This window comes from Nesoenas mayeri, assembly GCF_963082525.1.
Source record: "Nesoenas mayeri genome assembly, chromosome: 2".
NCBI classification, from domain to species: domain Eukaryota; kingdom Metazoa; phylum Chordata; class Aves; order Columbiformes; family Columbidae; genus Nesoenas; species Nesoenas mayeri.
This window is the reverse complement of record NC_137543.1, coordinates 89,023,381-89,045,532: the sequence shown is the minus strand read 5'-3', so window position 1 is coordinate 89,045,532 and position 22,152 is coordinate 89,023,381. Positions and strand designations below refer to the sequence as shown.

The 22,152-nt window shown below is 41.5% G+C and overlaps 1 protein-coding gene across 1 annotated transcript in view; it reads right to left on the bottom strand.

Moving 5' to 3' along the window:
- Nucleotides 1–3,538: 3,538 nt before the first annotated feature.
- Nucleotides 3,539–22,152, bottom strand: part of GMDS (GDP-mannose 4,6-dehydratase) — a gene marked incomplete at both ends in the record, with an annotated part of 414,283 nt that continues 395,669 nt past the window's right edge. The window contains 2 exons of the mRNA XM_080339750.1: nucleotides 3,539–3,601; nucleotides 4,081–4,149. Coding sequence (XP_080195876.1) covers nucleotides 3,539–3,601; nucleotides 4,081–4,149 — 132 coding nt within the window. The remainder of the gene's footprint in view (nucleotides 3,602–4,080; nucleotides 4,150–22,152) is intronic.

The window sequence follows — 22,152 nt, the reverse complement described above, 5'->3', positions numbered from 1 at the left end:
GGGTTTCGTGACAGTTTTACCTTTGGCAAGACAGGCTCCGGGGGGTGGGGGGAGGCAGCGGCCCGCACGGCGGAGGCGAGGGGCTGAGTTACGGCTGCGGGATGTGGGGCGGCGGCGCTGACAGGCGGCAGGCGAAGGGGAGCGCGCCCTGCCTTAGCTGCTCGTAACTCCCGGCGCTGCGGAGCGAGGAGCCGCAAGCAGGGCCAGATCGGCTCTCCCGAGTGGGCCCCAGCCCTCCGCAACCATCTGGGCAGGAGCTGGACCCTCTCTCCGCTCCTTGCACGCCTGAAATCCCCTCCTCCCGACAGGGCGCACACCCGGGCAGCCCCACCACCCAGCACTGCCGTTACCATTCCGCTTCTCCCCATAGTAGTAGTGCAGGGGTAGCCTTCTCCGCTTCCTACGACGTGGTGGGACAGGCTATGCGGGCGTTGTCCTCCCCCCCAGCAGGCTCCCGGGTTTGTCCCGGGTCCGCGCCCCCTTCCCCGGCCCCTGCCCGGCGGGCGGCCGCTCGCTGGCCCCGGCGAGCAACCGGCCTTCCCCTGGCAGGGCTGCCGCTCCGCAGTCGGCAGATTCGGGCTCAGCGGTGCTTGGGCGTGCCGGGGAGCCAAAGCAAAACCCACCTTGCCGGCTGCTTTGTTCGCTGCTGCTGCCGGTGGGTCGCTTATGAAAAGCACGAGAGACTGAGGGCATGCTCCGTTATTTACTGCTGGAGCTGTCCTTCTAAATTCACGAAGCTGTAATGACCCATAAATGAGACATGAGATAGAGAGAGGAGAGATGTGTTTTTCCGTACCTGCACGCACAAAACGCTTGACATACACATTACAACGATGTACAGGACTCTCGGCTGCAACTGGTGTCTTACGTACATATATAGATATCTCCTTTATAGCCGTGGTTTTTTGTTTTGTTTTGGTTTTGTTTGTTCGTTTGTTTGTTTTGTTTTAATTCGTTTTCAATAAGTGATCTCGTGGTCATTGCAAAGAGCGGTACTTACAGGAATTCAAAATTCGGCAGAAAGGTGGTGGTGAGGAAACCGAGAAGTTCAGATCATTGCCAAATTGTAAAAAGCAGAGGGGCAGGACTGAGACATACGTTTTGTCCTGTCACGACCAGTAGTGCTTTTTTTCTTTTCATTTTTTTTTTTTTAAATTCTTTTTCCAAAGCAGCAAAAGACATCCAGCACAAGGCCACCGCGGAGGGACTGCTTGATCTAGAATACTTTTTTCCCTTCACATCCCTTTTCCCGCTTGCTCCTCAATGCAGAGACCGAAAACGGAGATTAAAAATGCTTCTCTTGAGTGCGCCACAGTTAGGGATGCCAAAGAAAAAAACCCTGAGGTCGAAGGAAAACTGGCAGCTTATGTAAAGGTTCCCAGCCCTTTTGCAAAGATGTGTGAACTAATATTCAGATGTACCAGCAAGCCTCCCAGTGAATCACTGTAAGCAAAAAATAGTTCCCAGCAATATAAAAATATCTTCTCATAAAAGCGCTTTTAAAAATGTATTTATTTTTTTTTAATTTCGTGCCCCACCAAAGATCCACCAACAGCAGCCTGTGACCGCTTGTCCGAGGCGCTGCAGGGGGAGCAGCCCTCGGTGCGGCTGGACAGATGGAGTTCATCCCTTCCCCTCTACCACCCGCCGCGGTCCTGGGGGCGAAGGAGCACCGCTGGGCACGGGGGGAGCCCCTTGGCCGTGGGGGTGTGCGGCGGCAGCCCGAGGAGTCGTACCCGTTCAAGAGGAAAAACACCCCAGGAGGCTTTATATAAATATACCCACGCGTGGAGGTGCACATGCGGGGCTGGATGGCAATGTGTGCATGACTCCGCGCACAGCCCGCGCCGCAGGGCGGGATGGGGAGCTCCAAATCTCCCCACGGACGGGGCGTTCGCGCCCCGCTTGGAGTTGGTTTGTGCCGGACGCGTCGCGGAGACTGTGCGTAGGGGCTGGAGAGCCTCACACGAGTGGGGCGCTGCTTGGAGCGAGTGCGACAGGGACATCTCTCCCTTTCCACTGCTCCCCTTCCTCTCCACCCTGGGAGGGCGTATTCTCCGTGCACCTGTAGGAAGAGATCCCAAGCAGATGCTGGGCTCCCGCGTTTCTCTTTCCCCGTGTGCTGTGACGGCCGCCCTCCTCGCTCCCGCGGGGACAGACCCGGAGGAAGCGGCTGCTCCGGCTGCCCGGGCGCGCACCGCTCCGCGCCCCTCAGAAACCCAGGGCTGCGGCCACCAGCACCTCGCACATTTTCCACTTCACCTCTGGCAAATGCCTGCCCTGTCGCGCCAGGAGCACAAAGAGCCCTCTCTATTCGGCAGCTCGGCTCCTCGCAGGCTGCTCCCGAGACCCGTCCCCCCTGCACCACTTCCATCATGAAACCGCTCCTGGACGCAGCCAGAGCTGCTGTCCCCAGCTCCGCGCTCAGCCTCCCCACCCTATCGCTCCCCTTTTAACAGCGTTGTCTCCCCAATACAAACAAAAAAGCAAGAAGTGCACTCGGAGAAAGTGTTTCTTCCCTTTGCTCATTTCGAGGCATAAAGATAAAATATGGGAATAATTGGTGGGTGGAAGATCCTAAACCAACGGGAAATGTATGGGCTCGACAACCTCTGGATAACCCGGGTACCTTGGCACGAAAAGTGCAAAAATATTTACTCACCTTGAAGCTTCTATTTTTTTTTTAGCTTTTTATTTATTTTGTTTTTATTTCTTAAATCATCTTTTGAGATGGTTCAAGCTCCTGTCCGAGGTCTAATTATAGTAAGCAGGAAGAGGATGGAAGGGGAATGGGTTGATTCTTGGGGGGCAAAAATCAAAACACCCTAAGCCGCCAGACTGGGAAGGTGCTGGACAAAAAAGGCCTTTTGTGACTCATGCACACTCTGAAATGAAGATCTGAAAAACGCTTACAAGCCCCCTCTGACTGGTTTGAAAGTGATTCCAGCAATTAGGAATTAATTTGGCATGGTCAAAAGGCGATTTCACTGCAAGTTATATCAAGTTATCCAAACTTTTACAGAGTTCAAGTGGTGGAAATGGGCTGCTGGGGTGGAGGTAAGGCTGCAGGAAAGAAAAGGAGTGTTCAGGAAAGGCAGAAGAGGGGAAGCTGTGTAGCAAGGATTGGAGGGGTGGCAAGCCCATGTTAGTGCCAGAAGTTTGCTGCTTTTGTTGCTGGAGGAGTGGGCAGGCAGGGGACTGGTGACACTTTTGTTTTCCAAATGGGAGAAAGTACTAAAAATGTGCTGGAAGTCCTAGGTAATAGAAAGATGAATTTTAATTCAAAAAAGGAAATCAGGGGGCTTGCTGGCCCGTCAGTACTTCAGGTATGTTTTCAGAGAAAGGGGGGTAACTTCTCCTCACTTAATGGCAGGAGCCAGAGTTAGTCCAGGCAGGGCTGACCATGGGATGATGTGTGGGGTGAGAGGCACCGGGAGGGTGTGGAGGGTGGAGAGGTGCATAAAATCAAGCTTTCACGCACAGTCAGGGCAGCAATAAAACCACCACAGGAAGGGTGACTGCTGAGCCCAGCCAGGGCTCATGCATTGGGGTTGTTCTTCATGAGCTCCACGTCAGCGTCCACCATCTCCCTCACCAGCTCCTGCAAAAAAGGAGAGTGACAGATGAGGGCCTCAGTGCAGGGGATGAACAGGCAGCACCCTGGAGCACGACAAGCCCCCTTGACACCCCCGCACCAGGACAAGGAGGGGACAGGGCTTTGCTGGGCTCTTCCTGCAGCGGCCCAGGCTCTGGAGCAGCAGGACTCACTGGAAACTGGCCTGTTCAAGTCACAGCCTATGTCTCCTGGCTGGCACCCCTGCACAAGCGCCCACTCTTTTCCAAAATGCTGATAACTGCCAGGCCCTTTTCCAGGGAGGGCTGGCAGAGTCACTAGGGATGTCTTGTGCTCCCATGGCAGCTGCAAGAGCAGCAGCCCAGGAGGTCACTGAAAATAAGATTTCTTGGTGTGTCGAAGTCACTCCATGCAAAGGTCCCCCTCCTTTCTTCCCCTCCTTGTGGATTGCTTTTAGGAGACACAAACACATGGCAGGTACAAAGCATGCCAGAAAGGCCACTCACATCAAACGTGACTCTTGGCTTCCAGTTCAGCTTTTGTCTGGCTTTGGTACAGTCTCCTTGCAGAAAATCCTGTGGAAAAGAAGAGAGAGCCCCTGTGAGAAGCATCCATCTTCCCTAACCTGGTGTCTTCCCTGTTGCTCAATCTTCCCTGTGAGCCAAGTGCGGCCGGAGCCACCGTTGGACTCTTCCAAGGACAAAATATTTCTCTTTAAGATGCAATTTTAGTGGAAGCTCGTATGCTTGTAAATCACCAGGAGGCAGCATCCTTTCATCAGGCTATTTCAGGCTGAAAGAGTTATTCTTTGTTTTCTTGTGTGCATGGGGTTTGAACTCCAGTGTTACAGCTCTATAACGGTGAACATTTTGCAAGAAGTTGTCATATGTCTTAGTCATGCTATTGAATGAGCTGTTTCAAATTCTTTTCCCCCCCATTTGTTTAAATAATGTAAATCACAGAGCAAACATGACAACTATTCTCTTTCAAATAAAAACGTGATCACAGACAGATGATGCTGAATGACTGTTATGAATACGGGTAACCACATGCAGCAGTAGTAAACATTCAGCTTTTGAATGCCTACATCTTTTTTCTAGAGTATTTTGAGCATCTACATGGAAATAAAATTCTTAATATCTCACAAACTAAAATAAATTATCTTGAAAACATTACAGAAACCAAGACTTTGGTCATATTCACTTTACTGTTCAAGTATTCTTAAAAGTGCTGCCACACCGAAACAATCCCACAACCAGTTGTCAAAAATAATGTAACAAAATTAAACAAAGAAAAACCTCCTTTGACTGTATTTCTAATTGAGTGAAAAAACTTGACTGCATCTTCTTTTAAAATTTGAATAGTGTTTAACTAGTTAGCTTTTCCCAACTGTATGTGTTGATTTAACAAAACATATCACCTCTCCTCACAAACTTCATTTCTCTGTTAGCAGTAAATGCTAAAATTATATCTGTCTAGCTTTAAAGAAAACCAAACAAAACCAACTCTGTTAAAGAACAAGGCTAAGGCTGAATTCCGCTCTTGCATTTGACGTTATGGTGGTAACAGCAGGCTTTTCAGAAAAATGCATGGACTGTCTGTCTTCTCCCTCTCCCCGGCTCCGACCAGCGGTGGAGCTAACGAGCATTTTCTGGCTGTAGTTTTTTTATCCATACTGACGGCACACTACATTTTTTTCAGATGCTATCTTTTGTGCATGTGTGGTTCAGGTCATGTTAACTTCCAAAATCACCTCATCCTGTGCAGTAAAATGTAAGAAATTCTCCTTCATAACTGTGCTCCAGAAAGCTAGACAGCTTGCTTCCAGGAGCAGAGGAAACCCACCAAAAGAAATATTGCACCGAAGAAGGGGATGTGGAACAAACACGTCTGCCGAGACTATTCCAGGCAGCAGTTTTACTAGTTCAGTCTTCAGGCTAAAAACATTTCAGCCTGCTTTCAGAAAAGAGTAAACAGATGGATCAGAACAAAATGATATGAAAATAAAAAATGCCATGATTTCCTTAAATTACACTAAATTATTTCCTACTGCAGCCCTATAATGGGGTTTTTAGAAGCTGCAGCAGACATTTGAGGCCAAGTCATGCAAAACCGCATTAGCTCGAGGGATCCCCTGGAGGGTCGTGTGAATATGGATTGCAAAATCTGGTTTGAAATGGGAAATACTCCCACTAGCTTTGATAAAATTTGGATCAGACCCTAATGTACTCATGGAGGTGTGCTTTTTATCTGGAGTTGGGTTAAATTTACGTTATACATGTGTGTATATATGTGCCTGGAAACCAGGAAATCCTTCTTAAAATAATAATTTTCAGTATAAAAACAATTGCCTTTTTTTCAGTCCTAATTCAAGCCGCTAGCTAGAAGTGTTTAGTACCACCTAGTTTTATGTCATAAAAGCCATATAATAAAACTCAGAGTTTCATTTTTATAAATGCTGTGTAAATCATAATTTTATGTCCACAATCCTTATATTATAAACATCATTTAAAACTGAGCCTATCTAGGATACCGGCTTTCCATTAGAAGAAAAAAAAAAGGACCGGGAAGACCAAAATGAATTGCCATCGCCTGCTGTGTGTAGCTGCATTCTGCTTTTGAACAGCTTGGGAGCAGTCTTTTAATTTTACAGGACAAATGCTTTTTGTTAAAACAGTTTATCTAAAAAAATACTTTACCTAATTCCAGCCCTTCATTCAAAAACATAAACACTCAGCTGCTGAATAGGCCAAAATAAGGTTGAGTGGAGAGGGTTGCAAATCAGTAAAAGTGAAGTTACTTGCAGTGCTGGATTACACATATAGATAACACAAGTAACGATGGTATTAAATCAATTTAAGTATTAAAAAAGGTCTTTTTCTTTAAAAGTTCACATGCTTTATTAATGATGCAGGAAAGGTATTGCGACATAACCTGTGAGCAAAATAAAAGAGAAGATTTAATATATATGGTAATACAAATTCCCCATCTGACTTAGGTTAAAAGATTTTAAATGGCTGTTGTGAAGAAGTTTATGTGCTTCTGAAAAACACGCCTTTTAGTTGAATTTACTTGAAAACAACATTATAGATAAAATGTCACTTAGTTAAAAAGTGCCTCATAGAAGTTACTAGTGCCTTATAGAAGTTACTAGGTACAGAGATCAAATGAAACCATAATATTAACACTATATTACATTGAAATTCAAAGTTTCATAGTATTCTTATTAGTCAAAGTTTCAACACTGAATGGAAATGATGACTGGAACAAAGCTATTCCTGATTAAAGGATTGTATTGCAGTCATGTTTCCTGTATTTTTCTACAAGTAGCTCATAATATGAAAACAATAAGGTAATTACAATAAAATAAGAATATTTAAAAAAGCTCCTCTTGGAACAGAGCGACTGCTTGTTTATATTATTCAAGTCTTTTACTGAAACCAGAGATGCATCTGTGAGGCTTCCAAAAGAAAAAAATCCACAAAAACCCCACAACCCCAAAAATACTCTGACATGCCAATCATGAAAGTATACTGATTTTTCAGTGTCAGGGCTTCACTTTCTGGAGGTACAATCAGATCAGAAAGCAAAGAAACAAGAGGTTCCACTGGAGAAAACCTGGATTCTTTTAGGGCATGTGTGGGGTGAGATGGCACATTGTTCTTGAAAAACAGCTGCTGTTGAGTGTACATTGCCCGGTATCTTTCTTACTGATGGAAAGGTACCCGATGAAATGGCACCACTTCAAGTTTTGTATTCCTGCAGGATAACTTTTTCTGTGGCATTGTGCTTTACATACTGACAGGAAACCAAAGCCCTTTGACTCCATGAAAACCCTGAGGATTTAGATAGTGAGCCGAGAGTTTGCAAACCTGCAAACACTGATTAAGGCTTTCTGTTGTTTTTACAGTATTCAGATCATAAACATAAAATTAAGTCTTTGCTTTTAGTTATCCACTTTGGGAGGAACAAGCCCTTATTCTCTATGCAAATACAGTTAACATCAGTGAATAGTAATGACAAGTTTTACTGGCAAGCCAGGTTGGAAACAACATTCAGGTAAATATTTAAAGAGCAGGAAGACAGAAAAGACAACAGTCAAATTCTTTGTTGCCACTTAATATGAGAGTAAACTCTCCTGTGGTTTTATGTGCACCTTACTGTCATAAGACTGTGTCTCAGAGAAAAGAATGTTTTTATCCAATGCAAGTTTTTCTGTTTTATCTTTTCTGTAACTAAGGGTGCATAACTGCATAAAAATTTCCCCATTATTACTAACCCTGATTTTATGATAATTTGGTTTTATTGTCTGAATGCACATACAGAAATGCACATAGATAAGCAGAGCGAATTTTTTTGTGCAACGTGGTAAGGCATTTTCAAATTTGCTTTTAAAACCATGAGACAAAAATGTGAAATATTTTAATGTAAATATCACATTTCCCAAGCTCTTGTTCCGAGTGTCATCATGACTCCTATTTTGACTCACGCAGTAATTGATTTGGTTTCACTGTGCAGCGTATCACTGTCTCATTCAATTAACTTTAACTCAAATTTAAAGCCTCAGGACAATGTGAGAAAATGGAGATAGCATGGCCTGAAAGAAGGCCAAGGCTTCCTTTAGTCTTACAGCTCAGCTGATTCCCTTTAAAATGTGCCTTCACTGACGCCAGCACCGAGCGCCAGCTTTTGCTCTCTCTTGCATCAGAATAAAACTGAGATCAAATCCTCAGTAAAACACCTGCGATGGAATTGTGCCCAGCTCCACTTGCTGCAGCAGAGACAAAGCTTTACCTCTAAAAATAAACAGATTTGATCTAAGGACACAACAGTTTTGCTGCATCTGAAAAGCATCCAGCACGACCCCTCGGAAGATGATTTGTTACATCAGAGCTCCCATAAGCAAAGAGCACAGACCCAGCTTGGTGGAGGCTCTGGCTTGCATGTTAAGTCTTGTACTCTTTTGCCTGAGAAGTTTTATCAGGAAGGATTTCAAGAGTCTAGGGGCCAAAGTTTCCTTGCCTGTATTTTATTTTCCTTATTTCCTTCAGACTGTCGCCTTTCAGCTTTAATTCATCCCATTAAAAGAAAGAACAATAAACACACCTACTTAATTAGGCAAAATTAGCTTGCAGTTTTGCATTCCCACCATTATATCTCAGTAATGTGTATATCAAAATTTATCTTATGAAACAGTCTCCCCTTTTATGCTCTTTTTGGAGAATTTTTCACAGCAGTTTTTAGTAAGGGTTCACATAGCACACCTCAGTAATGTCAGGCCCACAGTATATCTTGATACCTACTGCAGGTCATTGCTTGGAAAACAGCCTTGTTAAAGTATTTGCTGCAAGTAGTCAGGAGACTGCATGCATTGCTCACAAGGCAGTTCTTCTACTATCCATTATCCCCCACTCCCTAGTGTTCTCCTGTACTTGCCACCAGGCCCTAGGACGTCATGTCTTAATCCAGATGCAACAGTGGAGACCAGTTTTGTGACTTGGGCTAAGCTATTCCGTGTGAGCTCTGTTAAGAAAAGTTGTAAGACTAAATCGGAGCTGTAGAGCCTGTAAACATGCACCTTGCTTTTCCAAAATTCAGTGCATGGTTCAGATAAGCTCAGATCTAACCCCAGGAGTCACAGGAATAATCACTGCATCTGCTGTATGCTGCTTTGTAAGTGCTTATGGAGATCCAGAAGACTGGAGCACTGGCTGCATTTATTTGCAAAGGGTAGTGTTTGTTATAATATCTGTAGTAACAGGGGAAAAAAACCCAGTATAATTATAAAGCGGGAGACTCCTATCTCCACAGTAAATATGAGGAGACTGAGGATAAAACATGTCAATAAGCAAAGCCTAAGCCTAACAAGGAATACAGTAAACATCTTTAGGAATTTAAGAAGAGCTGTAACATGTTGCTCAGTTTTTATTTTTTCTTTCCACTGTTCTTAGAAAAGCAAAGTTGTTGAGCATTTAGGGTACCAAGGGAATAGAGGAATGCCAGTGAATTTGGTTCCTGATCTAAATTTGTTTTAATGCAGCATGAACAGACTGCTTTCCACTCTTGGGTCAGCAGTCTTTTGCAGAAAGACAGTATTGTTTGCAAAGAACCACAGGAAAAGGCAAAAGCAACCGACAGGCTGAAACTCACGTATAACAAAATGCCATTTAAAATAAGAGGCAGAATGTTTTTTTCCCCTAGTGTGTTTTCCTATGCAAATCCCCTCCCTATACAGAAAGCTCAATTTTTACTAAAAACATGTTGAAGCAGGACTTGAGGAAAGGGCTGATTCTGCGTGGTGCTGAGCCCCCACTCGTTTAATGGACCTCAGCAATCTGCAAGTTCCCGGGCACCTTTAGGGTAAAGTTTTATCTCGGGATTCCACTGTACTCCAGCAGTAAGGTGTCAACACAAGCCACACAGTCAATAAAACCTGAGTGCAGCCTTTGCTTTTCTGCCAGGAACCAGGGGCATTAGAACAGCGCCTTTATCTTATCGCTTTGATAATCTTTAATTTGAGCTGCTTCCAAAGGGTTAAGGCAAATGAACTCAAAGCAGCAATAAGCATTAGGGTGATAATAACAGTAATGGAACTCCTCTCTCTCCTCCTCCTCTTCCCCTCCTTTGCCTGAGCCTTTTCCACTTCGCTGCTGCCTATCAGCCCAAACTGAAGCTGAAGCCAGACCTCTCTTTCAATGACAGGAGGTGATAAGGGATGTGAAGAAAACAGCAAGCTGTCTGGTCTGCTCAGGAAGTCGGGGACGGGCGGTATTGTCCACCAGCGGGGCCACGCGGCGGCCGGAGGCCGGGAACAATGCTCCACTCCAGGGAAACGGGCTCACTCAGTGCCAGCCCTGGCAACCCCACTGACACTCCATATAAAATGGTGAAGCAGGGGGAGCTGGTCTTGGGTGCCTCTGAAGCCTTGTTGCCCAGCCCTAATCACTTTGATGGAGGTGGTGTCCCAGTGCATTGAGATGTCACTGGGAGGAGCGCATGTGCAAATCTCAGCCAGCGTGCAAGCACCAGTGGAGCTGCAAGCACGAGAGCCCCTTGCTGGGCTGAGTCTTACTCAGATGTATTAACTTGCCAAGTGAAGCCTAAGAAAACATCTTGGCCAGCACTGTCCCTTGAGCGAGATAAAATTCCTCCCAAATTACAGCCTGATATCCCTGAAGCCAGTGCTGAATTCCACTCGCTTTGAATCTGGAGCTGAGCTCGCTCATCAGAAGCCATCCCACATGGGGATTGATGTAGCTCCACACCAGGGCATCCTGCTGCAAACTATCCTCGTCTGAACACCTCTAGTTACAAAGCAAGCAATGGCCCACACAAGGGTTAAAATAAAAACAAGGTAGGATAATTTCTGATTCTGAGTACGTCCCAAATGTATTCTCCAGTGTGCTTGATAGTGAAGGAAGTCCAAGCAGTGGCCTTTCACATGACATCATAAAAGCCTAATTTATCACCAGCCACCAAACATCTAGAAAATCATAACATCCTTTCAGGAAAACCATGTGCAAAATAATCAGATTTACTTTGATGAAAGCTTTAGTGCTTGAGTCCAAGTAGGACACTATAAAGAATAACCCTTTGCAGGTACTGGCATACAACAAAGCAGGTCACATTTAATGCTTCAAACTCATACTTTATCCATTAAAGGGCTCATGCATTTCCTGTCCATAAACAAACGTATTCCTACTCTTCATGTGTGTTCAACCAAGGCTGCTAAGACACAACACTGGTGACTGGTAAGTCCAGGCAAGGTAGCCAGCTGAATATTTCCTTTACGGATAAAAAATATGCTATTGCTGGAAATACAGGCACAGTGCTCTCCACTCGCTTGTCTCAGAGTCCCTTGAAAAGGCTTTAGAGATGTGGGTTGAGTATTGCCACGGCAGCTTACGGCTTTTGAAAGAGTGCTCTGCAAGCCACAGCAGCCTCTGACAGCCTGAATTTCAGCAGCATAAATCTGGTAGAGTGTTAGATTTACTTCTCCTCCTCCTGCCTTTTAAGTTCATTTTATGAAATCCTGAGAAATGTTCGTAAGAATGAACTGTTAAGCATATCCACTTCGTTTTCACTGGAGAATATCTGAAGCTTTTGACTATCTGTATTAGATGTTGTGCATACTGCTGTTTCCAGTCGGGACAAAAGATAGTTGGGGTGCAAATATTTATCATCAAGGCTAGTTGGAGGGCTGCTATCACATTATTATGTTAACAGATAATGGGGAAAAATTGAACTCCATTAAACTGGAACTCTATATATGAACACAATAAAGCCCTCTCAGCACACCCAGCATCACAGCTTCTCTGAAGCAAGGGGTGCATTCCACCTGACAACCTCCAAAACACTTTGCAAAAGACACTCTTCTCTGTCTATCCAAAGCTGTCACTGTTCTGGTTCTTCTGTGTTGTTATTTTTTGGTGGCAAGTGTAACCTGACTGTCTTGATGGGAAAATACTGCTCAGCAAGCAGCATATCTCCATAAAATCAATTGGTTTCACATTTGCAAATATAAATCAAACAAATCCACTTTTTGTGTTGATTTGATAGACAAAACAGACCATAAAGCAATTAGTGAATGGCTACAAATACCAGATACATGGCATTCAAGATTTTATTTTCTTTCTTTTTGCCTGCAATGTAAGTTGGTTGTTGCATGTTAGAAGATGCATAGATTCCAATAGCCATTCAGTTCACTGATCCTGCTGCTGAATAATCTGACCCTTAGGCTCCTGCTGGTCAATGGCCACAGGTTCTTCTGGTCTGACTGGAAAAATAACCGGATTTTCCACACCATTCTTGGTAGTTTGTTGTTGCATGTTCCCTGATCTTGGTTAATAAAAATAACTTCCTATTACATTTCCTGCACAGGAAAGCCTGGGAAAAAAAATAGTTTTCCTATTCCATCTTTCACTTTCTCTCAGAGCAGATATCCAACCCAACACAAAATCTTTCAAGAAACCAATACAACTAATAAAATACTAATAAAATATTTTATTTTTTTTTTAAAAAAATCAATATTTTGTTCTCTTTCATCCTTCCCTTTCCTTGGCTATTTAATTTATCTAATTTTCCTTGCTGTTTAAATATTCCACATTTTTTGGACTAGTTTATTTTCCTGTAAAATGTCATTTCTCTCTTTTTATCGTAAGACATTTTTCTTTCCTATTTATGTATCTCCCAGTTTCTCTCACTCAAGATCTTCCCATTTCTCTTTTGAGCATCAATCTCCTGTTTCTCACAAACATCCTCTTAAACTTGGCTGTACTTCCCCATCTCTCCTTCACCCTCAAAATATGTCACCTCACGCTGAGATTTTGTTATCTTCTCCTCATTTCTGCTATGGTGATCTTCTCACTGGAATGTTTTTCCATTTTTTCCCAGGTGTTTTCTGTGCATCCCCACAAACTTGTTCCTCTTTCCAGTGGTTCTTCATCACATACCAGAACCAGCTTTCTCTTCACTCAGGTTTTGAATTTTGTGTAGAATATTTCAGGATTTTGGAGACAATTTATAATACCACTAACACAGCAGAGGTTTGCTGACAGGGCTGAAACTATGTTGAAATAAGTTTTAAAAACGCAAAAAAAGATCTCCTAAATCTTACAGTGCCAGTTTCAGTAGAGGTAAAAAGCAGATTCTTTTACTGCTATTGCAGTTCACAGTAGTTGCCTATAAAATTCCCCAGATTTGGCAGTGCATTCACCATATATACTTTAAAAGCATACATAATATGCTCTGTTTCTTTCCAAACCATCACCAAATGCAAATACTACTTCTTGAAATCTGTCCTCTCAATGACCTTCTTTGCTTAAACACTTTCAATTAAACAAGAAAGGAATTTTTGATCTGTTACCAAAAAATTCTTTATTATTTCACCCTGCAGCAGTAAAATACGAAAAAGCATTCTAGAAAGAAAACAGCATTTTCTAATGGTCCTGCCCTACTTCCCAAACCTTCTTTATTCCACAGTTAAAAAGCAAGCAAACTACTCAGACATACACAACAATAGGCATGGGCTCAGAATACTCCAATGTTTTCACCTGTACAACGTTTAAAATGTGAGATGCCTCATTCATCACTTGAGTCCTTTACAAAGGAAGTGTCTCTTGAGCCCATTCACACAGGAATCGTCTATTGCCAAGTTTTTATATGAAAGACAGAGCTCTTCCTCAGACAAGCAATCCTATTTTTCATTCACATTTTGGCAGCACAGAGACGCCAGGTAAGGGTCCCGTTATACATTGCACAAACAAAGAAATGGTAGTCCTTTCTCTCAAAATCTATCAAAGTCAAATATCACCTCCTGCAATATTCTGTTAGAATTCATCTACAGCTCACATCTCTTTTCCAGTGTGAGTCACCCATAAACCTTATTTCTTGGTTTATTTCACTTGATGTATTCCAACATAATGGGCAATGTGTATGAACACATAAAGCCATGAATGACGGAATTATAATGTATTTGCTGAGAATCTAAAGAGCAGCTGAAGAAAGCTAGATAAACATCTTGGCAGCTTCATTCCACTTGTAACCTGAGCAAGACTTCAACTAGATGTAATACCACCAGACAAAATAGAACTGTTTCACAGCAGCACCGCAATGACTATGAAGGACCTCCAGAGAACAAAGATACCGATTTTATATAATTAAGCAATAGGAATGACATTACAATGGCAAGAAAGCACTGTCATCCCAATTTTACAAAGATGGGAGGCAGAATGATTTGGGAACTTGACCAACCCCTTGGCATGAGAGGAAGAAGCAAGAAGAGAACCCAGGCTATATCTCACCACTTCCTTCTGACATATAGCCTACTACAGATAAAACAGCTGAAGCATTCACATCACAGTGCATCTGGCATCATTTGCCCTGAGTAAATCCTTGCCGCGGATTTGTAGTGAGCAGCCTCCCAGCAGCAAACTACTCCAAGTATGAGTGGAAATAGAGCACCCTGATGCAACAGGTGACTTATTTAACCACAAAATTACTGTTTATCTAAAGTTTAGCTTCTATTTCTGCCCTTGGATTTTCTTTTATAGCTTTATTCACTTAAAAATCAAATACTCACTCTAGTAATACAGGGTATTTGAAAAAGATGGACCCAACTGAGAGACATTTGGGATGAATTCAACTATCGTCTTGATGTTTTCCATACAAGAGGTGGAGGGAACATAGAGCATTTATAAAAAAATTACTGAAACTTGATAAGTCTTTAAACCATTTGTAAATTTTTGTGTAATTGTAACAGGTTGCCATCATGAAATTTGGTCCATGTTTTTGAAATATCCTGTAATAAAAAAAAATATCACTTGCTCAACTTTTCCCCTCCAGGGCCCTATTATTGACTTGGAAATAACAGAATTAATGAGTTTATTGGTTTGTCTTCTGTGCTCTAAAGACTTAATTTTCATATTTTCAAAAATTTTCTCTACATATACAAAGTCAGAGCAAAAACTTAACGAGTCAAAAACTTGAGATCACAAGATCCCATAACTCTCTGGTTTATGAAAACCATCAAAAAACCAAGGGCTTTTTTGCAAATATTGGCAACACAGAACAAACAGAAATTTATTTCACTTCACTGTCTTTCAGGCAGGAATTCACTCTGTCCTTTGCAAGGAAGGACACTGCAGTGCACTGATGCTGTAGCCTAAAGCAGAATGTTTTCCTTTGCCTTGATTTCATTTTCACTCCAAAAGACATCAGACTTTATCAAATTTTTTCAGAATGCATCATCCTGTGCGTTTTAAAAAGAAGAAATATAAAAGCATTTGAATGTGTCACAAAAGCTGCTCCATGCTTTATAATCTTTTGCCAAGGTATCCACAAATTAATAACTAAATCTCCACTTACTATTAAAAAGTATCAGAAAACATTTCACGTTTTGATGATGTACTACTACCTGTTCAACAATGCTACCCACAACATCTCACTGCAGTAGCACACAACTGAAGCATGGAACAACCAAAAGCTTTAGTAACCAGAAAAACTCAAACCAAAATGATACTACAACTTCTAAATGAGTTTTACAATACACTAGCACACAGTATATGACAGAACTGCTAATTACTGTGGTCTTGCGGTTTGATTTGAAAATATAAAGACCAAAATTGTTCACTGGTATATAAAAAAAGGATCATATTAACCTAGTTGGGCTGTCTGGCAGTTTACACTAAAAAAAACAGTTGGATAAACCAACTGTATCTTTTAAAATTAAACCAGTATGTGTTTTAATAGCATATATTGCAGTAAAGTCCCATTAACTTACTATTCCATACAGGCAGTGAACTGAGAGAGCTCTGACTTTTCATAGCACCTTTTGGCACTATTTATATTTAAATAATAACAGTCAGGATCATTTTCTTCAACATGAAAAAGAAATTCAGATCTAATCAAGAGACAGCACTGTCTCCTGACACTGCCTGCTCTATGCTTGCTTGAGCACGTAGGCAGCAGCTGGCACTTCCACAGCTTGATCATTACTATTGCTTTTCAAATTATGCCTGTCACACAGGTTAGGAAAACATGAGCAATTAAACATAAACAGCGTCATAAAATAATAGTAAGAAAAAAATTAATAATCATCTGAAAGAGTGTTTTGGGCACCACCCTAAACCACCTTGGATTTCTGCCCCTTCTGCTCAGACAGTTTTCCTCTGTGTACTTTTTAATTATTTCCTTCACGAGTCCTTTAAGGCAAAGAAGTTTGTTGAGGCGGGAAAAAAAACATGTATTAGAACTGATGAGAACAGCGATATGCAAAAAAGAGAAATACCAATTAAGTATTTTCTGAACTACTGCAGCCTGGTTTTGAATTGCTTATGGCAAAAGCTTCTGCCTCATTATGGCACTGCTAGTGCAAGATGTGTGTATTTTAAATGCAAAATTTCAGAAGGTGCTTGTTCCTTACTTGAACCATGTACCACAGCTGGTCACTGGATGCAGTATCTCTCTTCTGGCCCGTGAGTTCAGGATACAAAGTTCAGTATTTAAACCATATGCAGATCAGTGCAGAAATTCTGCAGTCCTGCAGCCCCCGCAGTACCTGGAGACATATGCTTCCTTTTGCTTGAATAATCAACAACCAAAATAATTCCTAGCTCAGTTACAAAACCAGCATAAAACAACACAGCAATAAAGATTCAGACTTTGGACCATATTATTAACAATCCTAAGCAGGTTGTTGCAGCCTATTTTTGTGCACACGGTTACTGGAACTGAGCATGCAATTCTGGTAATTACATACAAAAATGACCAGCTACATGAGTAACGGGACATTTGCCATCCGCAATCATTACTGTGTAGGAGCTGTGTGAAATGTGTGATCCTTCATGTTAGCAGACATGCAAATATTAGGTAAAAAGAGCATAATTTTCAGCTGCTTTACATCCAAAATAATTATTCACGTATCTAACCAAAAGGTGCAACAAACTCCTTTTCCTTCTACTTGGTCTGTGTTTTGTGTGGGTATGAATTAGGCTGAATACAATGTAGTGAAGACTTGTGCCTTTCTACATTAGAAGAAAAATAAGTGCAGCCACATACATAATGTTTAACACATTCAAATCCACATATTAAAAGCACATTTAGAGATGGTTCTTGTTCTCATTAGTTAATTTTTGCTCAGGTGTGTGCCTTAAGTTATGTATTTTAATACAAACTTCAACACGTTTCTGAAATAAACTCTTCTTCCCACAAATCTAAGTGTTTCACTTTCTGTATTCAAGATTAAAATTATTTAGCTTACCACATCATAGATCCTAACTAGTGTACTAAAAGTATGCCAGCAATTCAATACACGTGCTCAAGCTATCTAACAGAACACTTTGGTGGGGAATTTCCATTTCTAGGGAGGAGGGACTTGCATGTTCATGTGCAAACTCCAACTGAAATCAACAGGAACCTGACCAAGCAGTGGCTGAGTGGGCTAAATACACACAATCTTTGTAATGTTCATCATCATTGCTGGTAGCATCCCACCAGGCTGAACTCACAAATTTGACAGTAGGATGAAATGAACCGTATCTGCCATTGTTCTTGCTCTTTATATATGTCCTTTATTTAGTCCTCTTTCCACTAGTTTGACACAAAAACCACTAAATTCAACAGCAAACTCTCTCCTTGACTTCAGGGTTCAGTTTAAGCTCTTTTCTCTTGACATCAACTGATAACATAGGATGTGTACCCAGCTCGGTTCCTCCTTGGACTAAACATCTGCAGTTGTTCTCAGTATCTCCAATTCATGATTCTTTCTATATTCCCTTTGATGTTTTTACTACTCTTTTTTTTTTTATTATTTTTTTTATTTTTATTTTTTATTTTTTTTTTATTCTTTCCATTTTCACCATTACTTTCCTTCCCATCTCCTTAAAGGCTCCAACCCTTGTCTTCCTGTTCCCCAGCTTGGTGCAATCCCCATCTTCTGCTTTCCCAAGGCTTTTCTGCCTTTCACATATATGAATATATATACTTCAGTCTTTGGTCACATCTCTGGAAACGTTCAGTTAAGTTGTCTCTCTCCAATAATCAGCTTTCCAGCAGGGTTTGCTTGCTATGATCGGTAGGACTAGGGCAAATTATACTCAGATTCATTAATTAAGATATAATAAACTCCATTTACTATTTACCCATGTGCCATATCTGACAAAAAGTTTAAAAAGTAAAGTATACGAAACCAGGAGATCATCTGGCTGGTTTATGGACCCAAAGTCTTTCTGGGAAGGTCACAAATCTTCAAGATATCTCCACGCATTAAGTTTTGCACTTGGATTTCTAATTTAGCTGAAAGATGTGTAAAAACACATGCAGTCAGACAGCTCCCTGGCTACACATCTAAGGAAGCTCGAAGCATAAGTTATTACTTCCAAAATCAATTGTAACTTATGCTCACTAAATTGGCTCCAGATCCACCCTTTTCAGACAGTAGTATAGGAATAATTTATTCTTTTGGTGAAAAGCACCCATTTTAACTAAACCACACCCCCAGCTGGGAGTCTCACCAGCAGAAGTGCCAAAGGCAGAGGGATTCAGAGGTGCACAGGGCTATTGGAGGCCAATGAAATGGGTGAATAAAGTACAGTATGTAATAGTGCCTGTCAGCACGCTGAAACGTATAACCTCTCCCTAGCACAGGGCGTTTGCAGCACAAATCCGAGAGGGAAATTTGTTCCTGTGGTTCAATCATCACGTTAGACAAAGAGGTTTCCTCGCTTTTAACATCCAAGCAATTTATACCAGAAGTCTTACGGATAGTGGTGAAATTATTGCAGCTTTCTGGGGACCTAATGTTTTGATCTATGCCCTCAACCTGTCTCTTGTTTTCTCCCATCAAGAAAATGCTGTACATAAATACTGCACTAGGGGTTTGAAAGCTGTAGTTTCAGACATGTAACCCAGATGCCAAATTAAGAGCCTAACCCACGCAGAGATACAAAAATCTACATTAACGAGGAGCTTTTCTCTCACTAATTACACTGGAAACCTGAGTTAAATGAATTCAGCCCCTCCCAATGGCAGCAGTGACTTGGAGCAATTTAACTTCCCTGTGAGAAATTGCTTCACTAGCTATCTACAGAGACATTGACCTACATACCTTGCAAAGGCTTTTCTTTCCCCAGGTGAACTCCCGCATCACCAGCTATCCAACAGGAACCTCCTCGTATGAGAACTTTAATAGTAGCAGCTGCTGAAAGCAAGGGAACTGCAGAAACACTCTTTGTTGCCAAACTGTGCATTTAAATGGAAGGAGGAGAAACAGATGGGGAAATCATTCTTCAGACAGTGTTTACTAGCACAATCAGCACCTGAGGCAGCACTTATTCAGGTGCTGAAATTACAGAGGTAAGTTTTATGATGAGAAATCTATTCCTCATATGACAGCTATATTTTTCATCAAGGATCATAAAAAGCAGATGATCCATCAGATAACTACTTGATTGTAACGTGCATCACAATAAAACCGTCAACCTTCTGTTTTGTTTTATGACCCTGCTTACATCTGGAATGCTTTCAAGAAGAATGCTGATGTTTGCTTTGGGTACAAACTGACTCAAGGCACTTCTGGATTTCTACTTATATGGTAGTAGATAATAAGAATAATAAAAAATGATAGCAAAATTACCTCCAGTTTTGCTACCAGGAAGATCACTATATTATCACCAATATAACTTTATAGAATATTTTTCTTGGACTGGACCGTAAAGAGGATTCTTAATTGCCTAACGCCTTTGTCTTCCTTCTCAGTCAAACAAAACTATTTATTTCTGTCCTCTATTTTCTCTAACATTACAAATTTTTCCACAACTACTAATTCAATAATAGTAATGATGGCAATAAAATAAGTATTTGTAGTAACACACAAAATTCCATTTATCTATAATAATAACAGTGATTTCTTATCTTTACACAGTATTTGTTGTCAGGTCATTTCTAATTCTTAACCTCTTAGAGGCAGACAAAAAGATGAAACTACTTTTCCAAGGTTGGAGAGCAAGAGTCAGGTAAAATTCCTGGTTTATCTTAAGAGTGTATAGTGGAAACATGAGCTTTGCTGTAATTCAACACCCCAAAGGTACACATTACCAAAAAGCAATTTTAGAAAAGACTTGTAGATCTGCTCCTGAAGATTCTTGTGATCTCAGCAGAGTACTAAAATTGGAAACAAGTTGTCCTTACTGATGTGAAGTCTGCCTCTTTGCTTGGCAAGGTTACAACCCCATTACACAAACCAAAACAAACTAACCCTCTGGTCTTGCACAACTCTGCCAGGAGGGCTTGCAAGTTCTCTGGACAATTGAGGTTGCTGTTAAATTGTGGGTTTGATCCATCACATGTTGAAATCAACAACACTGAACCATAGCTCAATATTCAAATCAGTTCTGGATGGAGGAACAGCATTTCTGTAACCAGCCAGGACACTGTGTCACTTCATTCTTGACCTTAACCAAATGGGTTAAAGCAATATACACTTCATATTGCCCTGCAAAAGCTCATCTGTGCTTAGTATTAGTGAAGATTTTAATTCGTTCCAAGTACCAGACTTCAGCTATTTTTTTTTCTGTCTGCATGATAAAATTCAGATGTTTTAAAAAGATTCTTCCCTGCATGTGCCCACACAAGCAGCAGCAACAGGGTTTCTTCTAAAACCTGACAATGAAATTTGCCTTTGAAGAAAGACCAAGTATGGAAAACTTCAGTGTAAACAACAATTGTTTCAGAAAATTATGAGTGCACCAGCCTGGAGTAGGGGAATTGTAAAAGGACATATTTTGCCAGCTCAAATTCAACAGACTCTATCAAGCTCCCACCTTCTTAATGCACCATAAGTACAGACCCTTAAAGTCTCTTATTGTAGAATCCAATCTCCTCCACTGCACTTATGATGGTCTGACCCACCCTTCACCTCAAATCTCACCCTTCCTCCAAGTGGCAACACAGAGCTGTTGCATTTGCATCTAGAATCTTATTTCTGCCCCAGGTGATGAGAAATCCTGGCTGTCCCTCCGCGAGGCTGGTGGCATCACACACCCTGGACTGAGCACCAAACTCCCACTGTGTTTTGCTCAGTTACACAAATGCATTTTTCTTTTGCAATAGTTCCAATAGAGATATAGCCATTTCCTAAGGGGACTCTAAGAGGCAGACATCTGTCCCCAAAGCCAACTGTGCCTATGTGTCTGCTGAATCACTGAGATACTTGTGCTGAGTAGCTAGAAACAGAAAAGAAGGGACTGAGCCCACCTTTTTTCCTTGGTGTCATACCCTACAAATATAGGAGAGCAGCATGGAGGAAGAGAAACAAAGATTAAATAATGGAGAAAGGTGCTGTGCTCTGGATCCATAAGGACAAAATGAGCAGGAATACTGACAGCATTTACAAAATAAATGGGATGTCTGTTGCAAGTTCTCACTAAAGGTCCTAGAGGTGCTTATATCTCATTAAGATGATGAAAGGAGCTTTAACACCTGCCTGGTTGTGTGTAAGCAATGCCCCATCAATACCTAGATCAAGCTACATGTAATAAAGTAGTTATTGGATAGAAACATACACTGGTGGGGTGAGGTAGAGCCTGAATTGTGGAATGGAAAATAGACAGTCAGCAATACATCTTTCCTCCTCCTTTTCTGATTAAAATTACAGTATTTATACTGAGGGATGTGACTAGAAATTGGGAGTATAAAAAATGCAATTAATGTCTTACGTGTATCCACAGAAGGTAAACAAGGTGTGTGCAAGTGTTGCTACTGTGTTTCTAAGATCTTCAGCTTATCTAACAGGACTATTATTTCATCCTGCAGATGAAGCATTGCTATTTCAGATTAAGAAATATTTCTGTTTAAAAATTCATATATCTTTGCAAGTTAACCACTGAAAAATAGGCCTATATTTACAAAATCAATAAATACATTGGAAGAACATGCTTTTAGATGTTTCTGTTACTGCGACTACCAGCTATCAGAAAAAAAAAAAAGATAAAATTAGCCACCTTCCCTTTTCTTTAATATGGTTATTAATTTTTGTATTCCAATAGTTTTCTATAGTATGTAAGCAGTGTCCTCATGGGTAG